Below are 12582 nucleotides of genomic sequence, written 5' to 3'. Positions count from 1 at the left end.
TCTGGAGAAAAAGCGTATCAGATATGCAATAGACTGATCCTACTTATGCAGACACAGATTTTGGGGGGCCAGGGAGGAGGACATGTTAAGTTCATTGGGCTGTAGGTCTCAATGAGCCCTGTGCAGACCCTGTCCAAAGCGGGAGTATATGTCAGATCACATGAGGCAGGTACAGTCACACAGCTGTGCAGGTCCCATACCCCTCCCCATTGCAACTGTATCCAGTCTTGCACCAAAACAAATTCAGAAATTATATGGCAGGAGCTGAACTGACTGAGCTGCACCTACGTCTTACAATAAAAAGACAGGGACTCTGAAGGCTGTTGTCTAGATGTGTATTGCAATCAAGTCCCAGAAACATTAAGGGGGAAAAGTTTCTTCCCTTCCCAGAAAAGCATAAGTTTTAAGCAAGACTGCCTAAACTCACAGAAAAATTGAGACTGGAAGGGATCTCTGGAGATCATCTTGTCCAAACCCCCTGCTCAAAGCAGGATCAAGTAGAACATGTCACCCAGGACCATGTCCAGTTGGGTTTTGAATATCTCCAAGGATGGAGACTCCGCAACCTCTCTGGGCAACTTGTTCCAGTGTTTGACCACCCCCACAGTAAAAGAAAGTTTATTCTTATGTTTAAGCGGAATTTCCTGTATTTCAGTTTGTGCCCATTACTTCTCAGTGGTTCCCAGTGAGAGGACAAGAAGCTGTCTGGCTCCATCTTCTTTATTCCCTCCCATAAGATATTTATACACATCGATAAGGGTCCTCCAACCACCCCCCCCCCCAAGCCATCTCTTCTCGAGGCTGAACAGCTCCAGCTTTTTCAGCCTGCCCTTGTGTGTCAGATGCTCCGGTCCCTTAATCAGTTTCTCAGCCCTTCTCTAGACTTGCTCCAATATGCCCATGTCTCTCTTGTACTGGGCAGCCCGGCATTAGTCACAGTACTCCAGATGCGGTTTCACTAGTGCTGAATAGAGGGGAAGAATCACCTCCCTTGACCTGCTGGCAATATAACCCCTAGTGCAACCCAAGATGCTTTTGGCCTTCTTTGCCACAACATCACTTTGCTGGCTCATGGTCAACTTGTTGTCCACCAGGTGCCCCAGGTCCTTCTCTGCAAAGGTGCTTTCCAGCTGATCAGTCCCCAGCTTGTACTTCTACGTACATACAAGCACTGTACTTGCGTTTCATATGCAGAGGTTAAAACTAAATGATAAATACATTTACTGTATGCTTTTCTCTGATTGCATTACACATTTAATTTTTCAAAGTAACAGTAAATTGTATGCAGGTATATTGCAAATGATTACTATATAATGGTATGGTGAAAGGACAAAAAAAAAATAGGAACCATGGTGATCTAGGCTTTTCCATACCTCCTGTTTCTGCTGTCTATCACTCAAAAATTGCTTGAGATACCAGTCACAGTTTTCTCGTAGTAATCCTCGGAGTCCCAGGGCCGGCGTTGCCAAAGCTTCATATAATGCTAATGCATCTCCTTGTTCCAAAGCTAGGCCAATCTTTGATATAGCTGAATGTGCTAGTAACAAAGTAAAGCAGAGTTTTGAGAGAAACMTTAAATGAGGAAATCCCCTGATTTATATAACCTACTGCTCAGAAAGAAATACGCTTAGACCTGATGGTTGGAGAGTTAGGTATGGAACCTAACCGGAAGACTTCCAAAGTCAATTGCAAAGTAGCACTTTAACAAGTGGCTGAAGAATAGAAATAACATGTATTACTCAAGGAAGAGAATTTAGCGAAAAATCATTCAATTCCCCAAAGACTGGGCACCAGAAGTCAAAATGAACTCAGCTTATAACTGTGTACTAATAACATTAAAAAAAAAAAAAACAGGAAAACTGCCTTCCGCTTCTGTTAGCATTATAGAAAGTGAGGAGCAGCACAGGTATTGCTTTCAAGTATTCTTTAACTAGGGCTGTTAATTTAGCATGATACCTACTGTTCACTTTATTGACATTGCCCTGAATCTCAGCTTGAGTCAGAAGTTCTTCATACACGTCTCTCTCTCTCTCTGAATTTTCAGAGGCAATCTGAAGATGAAATAAAAACTAATCAGTCTGTTTCTACAATTTCTTTTGCCTTCATAGGTTTTCTATGATCCTCTCATGGAAAAGGACAGGGAGCATAACTGTGTATCTATACAGAGCTGTGACAGGATGTTTAAGAGGTGATCTCTACACATGGAAAAAGAAGCCCTAGAAGTAAAAACATATACAGTAAGTATACTTATACTTGCTCTCTGATACAGACAGCCAAGAGCCTTATTTCAATGTAATGATTCTAAAGGAACACACAGTAGCGCTCCAGAACATAGAAAGCAGTAGACATAGCTAGGCATTAGACATGTAGAGTTCTAAAACTGCAATCATCCCTTCTGAGAGAGTCAGAGGGCCTGTTATGCACATCATTTCATTCTCTGAAAGAAGTATCAGTACTGTTTGAAAATAGAGGGATAGCATTTCTAATAAATAAAGGCTGCCGTGAATGCTGTTCATCAGTGAGGTCCATATTTCAGACAGCTAAACACAGTAATGTAGCTATGGCTGCCTGTCTTTTTCTGTAAGAAAACAGGTTACTGGGGGCCACGGTAGAATATTAATAGAAATAAACCCACCCAACACCATACATAGAGGACTGTCCAACAACACACACTGTTGATTCCTCAGTTTACTTTGCAAGATAAAAGAATATACTGCAATGCACACAAATAGACGGTTTGAAAGAGGGATGGATTTACCCTATTTTTCGCATTCTCCATCTTGTCTTGCTTTGCTCTGTAGAGTGTGTCTTGGTAAGTGGATGCCAACAGGTCATCAAGATTTACTAGCATGGCATTAGGGTTCTTCATTGCCATAAGAGTGTCAGCTGGAACTTGATGGTCAATTGCTTCATTAATGGCAATAACAGCAGCATGTACTGAAAAACAAGTCACACCCTGCCAGTTAGGCACAAACACAACAACTCTAACTGTAACAAATTTAGAACTTAATTGGAAAGAATTCCACAGAAAAAGAACCTGAAAAAAGCTTTGGCAACAACAAAAGAATTATTAACACGCTTTCCATTCCAGCATGGCTTTATATTCTGGACATAAATGGTGGCACATTTCCTAGTACTATGTCTACCTAATAAAATCAAGATGTCCCAGCAAAAAAAAAAAAAAAAACCCAAAACCCACTCTTCCTCTTCTTTCAAGAGGAGTATCAAAAGGATTATATTGTCTCACAACAGAGAATACTACAAGCAACACATAGTATCTAATCTGCCAACATGGGGAAAAAAAAAAAAAAAAATCACAGAAAATGAAACTCCATTTTTCCTTACATGCTGCTTCATCCACAGAGAGCTCGTTTGCTAGAATTCCTCCAATCTTGCTGAAAGCAGGCATCTGAATACCATACTTCTCCAGTTCAAGCCTCATATTACTGATTTCCTCCTCTGAAACATACATAAAAACATACACCAACTGTTTCTGCATGAAAACTCAGGACAGCTACATTAAGTTACAAATTACTGTTTTATTAATACTTTGAATGTAATCCAGTAGAAGTAAATGAGGCTTAAAACAAGTGGAAACTGATAGGCATTCTGTACACTTTCCTAAAAATCTACATTCATCCCAGAAACTCATATGGGAGAATTCCATAGTCTTCCTCACAAGAAAACATCACACAACTCATACGAAGAGCTTGAAAGAGACCATCATTGTGAGGTACCTCAGTTATGACTGCCAACAGGTCAGGAAAATGTACAAGGCAGTATTTCAGCTTTTTTTTTTTTTTTTTTTTTTTTTTTTTTTTTTTTTTGCAGAGAGACTGTTGAAAACGAGATGTAGACTATGGAGACATGCTATTGCCAAATACTATATAACTCAAAAACAGGATTTTAGTTAAGCCTCTTAGGTACAATCAGTAACTGGTTTGCAGGAAAATAAAATAAAAAAGTTAGACACCTTTCAAATCAGGTGTCTGCATTTGGGCAGTAACCTCGCTAATGCAAACACAATTTGGCATTTTGGGGGGGGAAAAAAAAATAAAAATCTTGAGGAGCCATGTGGACATAAGAAATTCAGTGCTGAATTCTCCTACAGCAGACCACCTGGTAAACTTTCTTCTTCAGTTGATGATAGCTCTATTTTAAGCAGTTCTGACTTCCCTTAACAGTTTACCAAGTTCCAAACTGACAGAATGTTCATGACCTAACAGATGAAACCCCCTCAAAGGGATGAAGGAAAGGCTGAAGCACCTTACAACAATGATAGAAAGGTAAAGCATGTTATTTGTGAAAGTAATAATTAGTGAACTGATGACTATGTATCAACTCTACTCAGAAGTACCCAAAACAAACCTTTTTCCTAAGCTACTGGAACTCCTCAGAGCCATTAATCTTTAACTTTGACTATAGTAAAGTCCTTTTTCAGCTGATTGTTACAGTGTCTAGCAGAGCATGAGATAAAGACAGTACAAGTATCAACAAAAACAAAAACTGGGTTTGGGGTTTTTTTTTGTTTTGTTTTGTTTTTTGTTTTTTTTACCTGTGAAGTCCACCTTTCCATATAAATCCTGAATTTGCGGGGCAAGTCCCAGTTTGAACAGGTACAGGCTAAAAAAGAAGACAAAGGAATAATTAGCACCAGTGTTTTTTCCTTGTGATCCTGATAATGACACAGAATTTTAAAAAATATATAGATTCAGGGAGTCATTCAGATAAGCCAAAAAAAAAAATTGCCACCAAAAGGGTGGGCTGACTCCCCTCTTCCTCCCCACAGCTGCACATTACTGGCCCATCACTCCCTGAAGTCTTCACTGAGCTGATCTGACTTACTAAAATTACAATAAAGTATTCATTTGGTCATTTTGCCATCACTTCAGTGAGTTGAACTGGTTCACAAAGGAGTATGACAACTACTAGAACTGTTACAGAGGAGGCGTGAAACCACATAGCTAAGGACAAATGGGATCAGAGAAAGCAGAGAAATTCCTCCCCCTTTTTTTGCCTGTCACGCTGGCTCAGCACAGCTCATGGAACTGTGTCCTCCAGTAAAATATCAGATTATATGGAAACATCACAAAAAAACAACAAACAAACAAACAAACCCACTATTAAAAAAACCACACACTATTTTTTAAAAACTAAATAACTGCTTCCTCAGCTTAAACTTGGAGTCATTACTTGCCCAGAAAAAAGAGTGTAGAGAATTCCTGCTTTATACATGACCAAAACAGGTCAAATCTAGCTCTCTAGTCTTTACAGATCTAAGCAGGTTTTTACACAAACACCAGGCAGCCACATTTCTGACCTAGGGACTGTCAACAGAACTGTGTTCTAGATCTTTATTTGTTTTAATTGAAATACATTGATGCACTAAGTCTGAAAAAGGAACACATTTTTATAAAAAAAATCCTTTTTCTTATTTATATTTACATGCCAGAATTACTCTTCTTTCCTCAGTAAGTAAAATTAATTAAATAATAAAATCTTGAGGAGGCTGACTCTGCAGAGGAATCAGTTATGGAACACCTCACCCAAAAATGATAACAACTGAAAAAAATAAGATGCATTAAAAAGGCATTGTTAGATGAAAGCTTATAACTTCTACAGCTTTAGCATAACTACCTGGACTGTTTGCATCTATTCATTCCCTGAACTGATTTTCTTTACCTAAAATGTAATTGAAAAGGAGTTCAACAACAACAAATTTAATCTTTTTTAGAAAACAGAGTTACTGTCCACAAATCAGACTGCAGAAGGAGAAAAAAAAACAACACCCCCACCCCCACCCCCCAAAACTGGCCAGGCTATGACAAGCAATGTAACGAGAATATATGCCAGCCAACTCCAGGCACAGAGTAGCTACAATAACTATCACAAAGCTGCCAGTAAGGGAAGAACTTTGCTATAAGCCATGTGAAAGGGAATGTTGCTTCTGGTAGTGGCAATGCACCCCACCACAGGTCTACTCCGGACTGCTATATAAATTCCAAATGACCCATTCTCCAGTGACAATTCATTTTGGATCCAAGTTGGAATCACTCTATTTCTATAAATAATAATTTGATCCAAAGCAGTCTGAAATATCTTTTAACATTCAGCTAAGTGCCATTCATCTCCACGGATTTCACATTGGCAACAGATTAGAGAGCAGAAGAAGCTGTTCTTGAGAACTGATACTGAGCAAGCAACAGACGAAGACCCAAATTTATACAATCCAGCATTCATTCACCCAGTAAGTTCTGCAAAAGGAGTCCTCTTGATATAAAAATCTAAACATATTTCAAAAGCCACACTGGAAACTTGCATTCAAACCAGCCTGTCAGGAAAAGAACAAAACAAAAAAAACCCAGACTGTGCTACGCGCTATCCCATCAAATTGAACACAGCACAAACAAATAAATCCTCCTAGTTTTCTCAAGAACTGAAATTATCCTACTCAGTCTATGCGAGATTTTAAGATATTTTTAAAGACCTTTTGGCAACAGTTCCTGCTTGATCATTCTTACTGTGATCATCTCAAGTTATACATGTTGCAGTACATTACAGTGATCACACTGGCTCTCATACAGTGATAGCACTGATCCCTGGATACACTCACGCTTTCTTCTCACAAGCACTTTCTAGGGCTTCAAGACTTTCCTTTATGCCCAGAGTATTAGCTCTGGCTCAGAGAGCCGAGAGGGAGGGTGAGAACTGGGATGGCAAGGGAGTAATCACAACATACTTGTCTGGTTCCTGTTCCCTCAGCATCTGCTTTGGCCACGGGCCAAGAAAAAACAGTGGCTAAATGGATCTTTGCTCTGACCTAGTATGACTGTTCTTCTGTTAGTAAATCCATCCCATCCACCCCTCAGCTCCAAGTCAGTGTGCATACTCCTTCCTTCACCTTTCAGCTTTCCAGACAGATTTCAGAAGCAATTAGATTTCTGCCTAGCATGCCTTACCTGAGCGCATGAATACAATAGATACAGCGTGGCATGTTCTTGCGATCATAGATATCTGTCGTTTCTGGGTAGAAAATCTAAAGATAAAACAAAGTTAGCAGTCTGAATGATACTCACTCTTCATATCCAATTGGCATAACTGTGGTAAGCCTAAATTTCTGCAGTGCTTTTATGAAATGGTGCACAGAACAGAACTCTTCCGTGAGCTTCCCTGCCTTCCTAGTTGAAGTGCCAAGCCTCCCTTTTGTTTCTACCACACAAACCAGGGCTTCCTCTTCCTGCTCAAGTTCTATGCACTTGGAAGCAGCCACCCTTTCTTTTGGGCCCCCACCAAGATGCTGGGTCGCGAAGTCTTTGTGGGGACTTCAGGGAAAGTCAAGAGATGAAGAAAAATATTTACAGTAGAAGAGGGAAAAGAGGATTTTGTTCAGACTAAGTGGGGGTGGAGAGGAAGAGAAGAGACAGTGACAAAGCAGACGGAGGCCAGCACTGAGATTGCAGGCAATGTGCACCACGTTTTCAGTTGCCTGGGCCCAAATGCTTTCAGACAGTCTCAAATGAAAAATTCTTCAAAATTTAGCCCAAAGAGTTAATGCTGAAAGTGTGTCTTCACAGACAGAAGTGCTGACAAGGTACACTACTTTTAAGTTATTTGTGCATTCCTTTCTGTTGTCTATGAGCAAAAAATAACATTGCTCTTTCCATAAAGGTGAGAGCAACTGAAGGACCCTCACAACTCTAAAGCATCAGGTCCCTGGCACTTCTGCATGGAAAAGTACTTAAAGCACTAATGTCTCATTGTCAACATATCGGGCTCCAGTCCAGTTTCCTCGATGTCTCCTTACACACTTGTTTCCCCCAAAACCTCATTCACATCTGAAAATCTTAACCCATACCTCACACTTAACTCCCTCTGCCTAGCTCATTCTTCATTTATTTTCCTTTCACCTAACCACCTTCACAGCATGTTTCAGTATCTCCTGCTCCCAAATGTGTTCCTGTAAGATCATCATAAATCCAAGCAAGGCTCAACTAGTAAATCTCATCAGTTGTTTGGAAAACTTTGACAAAAACAGTGTGTCCAATTTGCAAGCACGTACCCAAACAAAACAAACAACAGACTAAACTACGCAGTGCTGGTTTTGGTGGCACTGAGCATAACAAGAGTTACATAAACACATGAAGAAAATTTACTTTGGGTACTAATCCATGTAGGTGACTTGACTATCAGCACGACACCATAGTTTCATACACTTTAAGGTCACACCATTTATTAGCTCAGAGGATTTTATCTGGCCATTACCCTAGTGAAGCCAATAATATATGCTTGATTAGAGCATACCATGAACATATTCCAACTTGATGTAAAAACTCCATGTTGTGCTGATTCTTTCATCATAGATATATATAAAAAAATGCCACAAACAAACTGTAGCTCAGATATTGGTCAATAGGATGCAGAGTAAGAACTATGTAATGCAGATGTCACGCAAGATTAGAAATATTTAGCATATGGTACAGAAGGAGGAATTATTTCACTCCTAATCATTTATACACACACACATGCACGCACACACACATGAAGCAGAACGAAATATTTCAGCAAATTTTAGGAGAGAATTTCTACAGAGAAGCAACTCCAGGAAATGAAGAATTAACTAGATAAAGTCTGCTGATTCTTGCACAACAGCAAATGCTTCCATGGAACGCAAGGCTTTTTTGAAATTATGTATTTATTTGCATGTACAACAAAGAAATTACCTTGGGGAGACCAATCTCGGCCATTGCATTCAGCCACTGAATTACATTATCAGTATGCCGGAAGTGGAGACCAGTTGCCTGAAATAAAGATAGTTAGAAAGAAGTGGAGGGTGGTAAGACAAAATGTAACAGCTGCCAAGAACACTAGGGAGCTTCACTAAGACAGTGAAAACTGTCCTTTTACTGAAAAGATGATGTCAGAAGCATTTATATACAATTACATTGATTGTTTATAACAAGGCAAGTTTTCTCTCATGAGCGCAAGCTTTATCTCACATGAGATAAAGAGTCCACCTCTCTCGCTCTAAAGCCAAGGAGGAGTTTCTCAGATAACATTAACATAAATTAACGCTCTGCTTATTCACTCATAGTTCCTCCGTGCACACATTTTCTTTCCTGTTTTAGGCCTCTACCTACCCCAGTCTCTATGGCCAACAGTTCTCACCTTATATCTAGTCTGTTCCCTATCATAGATTTTCTTCACAGAAACCACTTTAGGGGAGAAAAAGTTTCCAAGTTTGGCCAGATAGACTCCATTTCTCAAGCCTTCTTCCAGTTCTGTTGTGGGAGGCAGCTCCTCATTCAGACAGGCTTCCATCCATCTGGAAGTGCATGAAGAACAAAGCAGGTCACATAAGCGCATTTCCAATTCGTAAACACAGCCTCATGCTAAAAAAGTTTCATGCTGCTACTGCTATGCCATTCTTCAGCATGGTATTCATTTAGCATTAGAGGTTGATAATGGTTATAGCATTATCAGACAATCTGTGCCATTAAAATAGTACTCAGTAATGCTTCAGATAAAATATTAAACAGAAGTACAGTAATAAAAGTTTCACAAGTTATTAAGATATCATCACATCATCATGTTTCTCCTTCAGCCCCTGATTTAGCTTGTACTAGTCTAGACACAGTAGCCAACCTGTATTTAAATCTTCCTCTTGAGCACAGGTTCATCTCACAAGCATCTCTTTATTCTACTTTCATTAAATATCCACTCGTTATTTCATGACTTTGTGCCACTGATGCAAGCTCTTTTAGTTGACCTCATAGAGATGCCTTAAAAAGCTGTCATTGAGTTCACGTTCCTTACCTATATTTTTCTCTCACTCCTACACATTTTAAACAAAACGAAAAAAATGGAACAGACTTTCACTGCCACAGCTTTCACTTTTCCCTCCTCATATTAGCTGATTTCCCCTTGTGTCCTTGTTTCATGTAATGGTGTTATTGTATTCCTCATGACAAAAATAAAGATTACAGCAGCAAATAATTTGAAAAGCCACTGTCCTCACAACAAAGGTTCACCTAGACACTTCTTCTTTAGCAAAGCTGCCACAAGATGTATATTGCAAGTTTGGCTGTGCAGCTTGTTTTGGAGGAGACATGCTCCCTGGCTGTTCTGTTCTCTGCAGGAGGGAGTTCCAGCGCCACAGGCCACTTTCTGAAGAACACCGTTCTTACTTCTGGAGACCATGCCTCACTCCCACCTGAACTTCAAAGCTCCTAAAGGACACATCAGCCTTGAATCAATGAAAGCCATAGAAAAGTGACTTTCAAGACAACAGTGACCCAGAACAGCAGTAGCACGTTAAACACAGATCTGACGCTGTACCTGAGCCAGGTTAACAATCTGGGTCACAGGGATGATGGGTCCTCATTACTGGGACTGAGTCTAAAGACAGTCAAGCAAAGGATACTGCTGACCCAATTTGGGGGGGGGGGGCTGTTTGTCTGTTTTTAGGAAATTCAGATATTTTAATCCCAGAGAAATTCCATAGAACCAGAATTCTAATATCTAAATATTGTTTTATATGAATACATAATTGTAGACTATCTAGTTCCATATTAATCCAGGCAAAATAACAGAAAAACAACATGCTGGATGCAAATTATATAGGATTAAATATAAAATTGTGGTAAATTTACACAGTTTCACAGAAAACAGGCCCTGTAAAACACACCTGGGAAAATTATGCAGTTCTGTTTACCACCTAAAATGGCAGACATCTCACTTTTGGGAGAGCTTTGTGCCTCTCAATATTCTGATTAAAATCTTGCACTGTATATACATACAAAAAAATAGCTCACATATACTAAGAACTAGCAGAATTCTCAAAGTAGTGTTTTCATGGGGAATCATTAAATGGGTCTATTTCTAATATATTTTGGCATACTATGCACTTCTTTCAGTTCTCCAGGAAGTAATATGAAAATCAAGACTGACAAAATTAAATGATTATATCTATGTATCAGATGATTACAATATGCAATATTACCATAACTGCAAACTATAATTAGCACATGGGTGGTCATAGCTCCAGTAAAAAAAAAATGGAGCTGTTCAAATAACCCAGGCCTTACATATTGTTAAATATTAGGTCACTGATCGAGCATATCTACAGACTGGGGACCATATTCTAAAAAGACAATCTGTAACACTGAAAAATGTGTAGTGAGTACAATGGACATAATGAATTCTAAGTTTAAAGCTTTTAGAAAACCTAATGTGATCCTGGGGTGTACACCAAGGGGAACAGTCAAGTCAGGTGCTATTTTCCCTGTGTTTGACACTGCTAAGTAAATGGATCGCTGTGGTCTACACGTTTTTTTTCAAATTGGAGAGGGGGAAGATGACAGGAAAGAAATTTTTGATTCGTTAAGATAATTCTTCACAATGAGAGACAAACAGTGCAATGCATTCAGTTTGCAACAAAGTGAGAAGCAGTATGGTGCTCTGACGGTCTCATGGTAGCAAACTGAAATCAGATGACTGAAGCTATAGTTATCACCAGCGGCCTGCTCCACCTTTTTTGATGAACAGCACCAAAAGTAAGGCAAGAACATATCCACTTCTGAACCACCAATTTTCAGCCCAGTACGTAAGGCTCAATGGAAAGAACTAAATAAAGTTTTACAACCTGCAATATCTGAGAAGATGACAGACTAAATGATCCCTCTTTCTGGCCTTAAAAAGAAAATATAATCTGTGACAATTTCTTTAATTTAGAAAAGAAAGTGTTATACATATAAAAATTTAATTTGGGGGATTTTTTGTACAATTTACTCTTGATATCAAATACAGAACAACGTAGCAGTAAACTAAGGAGATGAGATGCTTCCAAATTCATCATGGTCATTTTTTTCATCTTTCCCAAGAAGACCAGGAAGAGATAGTAAACTGCATTTCTAATTTGAGAAGGCTGGTAGGTGTTGGTGAAAACAAAAGTTCTGACAGGCTGCAATATTTTAACAATCAAAGGAAAGACGACCTTGACTAGTGCAGATATACGGTCTTAGATAACTCTTCTAATGGTCTTGCCTGTGCATAATTTCAACCATCTCTAAGGTTTCTCTTTTTTAACCTATCACAGACCCAGCCTGTTGCTCTATGACAGCTGGTCCCTTTTTAAGTGGGTTAACTTAAACAGAACTAAACATACTTGAGAAAACATACAAAACCCATTTCAGATGAACATGCATCTCCACTGCTCAGGGGGAATGCCAGTCACATACTGGCACCTGAATCCATTACTTGTCCATCTATCTCTACTTGAAATGTTGTTAGTATACAGTGTGGCCATCTGCCTTTTAAGATAAATAAATCTGTGTTTCTAAAACAAAAAAAGGTGCAACACTAATGCTTTGTTCTTTGCCCTAATTCTGTATTTGCTTAAAGGTACAATTCAAACAAGTCTACTTAGCTTGGCTGCCATTGTTCCTCAGATCGCCTTTTCTATTCACAGTAGTTACAATTATCCATAGTGAGCTGGTTGCCTATATGCAAGAGGATCTAAAATCTGACTCTGGAGTAAATGCAGCATAAAATCCTCAACTTTTAAAGTCATCCCTCCTGCACTTT

At 39.2% G+C, this 12582-nt stretch overlaps 1 protein-coding gene across 2 annotated transcripts in view; it reads right to left on the bottom strand.

Moving 5' to 3' along the window:
- IQGAP1 (IQ motif containing GTPase activating protein 1) overlaps positions 1–12582 on the bottom strand; it is a 72558-nt gene that overhangs the window by 40003 nt on the left and 19973 nt on the right. For both annotated transcript variants that reach the window (XM_026087338.1, XM_026087339.1), the window contains exons 2-9: positions 9166–9322; positions 8721–8798; positions 6960–7036; positions 4556–4623; positions 3346–3459; positions 2759–2937; positions 1961–2051; positions 1374–1537 (exon numbers count right to left, since the gene is read on the bottom strand). In XM_026087338.1, the coding sequence (XP_025943123.1) occupies positions 1374–1537; positions 1961–2051; positions 2759–2937; positions 3346–3459; positions 4556–4623; positions 6960–7036; positions 8721–8798; positions 9166–9322 (928 nt within the window). The remainder of the gene's footprint in view (positions 1–1373; positions 1538–1960; positions 2052–2758; positions 2938–3345; positions 3460–4555; positions 4624–6959; positions 7037–8720; positions 8799–9165; positions 9323–12582) is intronic.

This window comes from Apteryx rowi, unplaced genomic scaffold (assembly GCF_003343035.1).
Source record: "Apteryx rowi isolate R43461 unplaced genomic scaffold, aptRow1 scaffold_713, whole genome shotgun sequence".
NCBI lineage: Eukaryota > Metazoa > Chordata > Aves > Apterygiformes > Apterygidae > Apteryx > Apteryx rowi.
The sequence above is the reverse complement of the archived record's forward strand: the minus strand, read 5'-3'. Positions and strand labels throughout refer to the sequence as shown.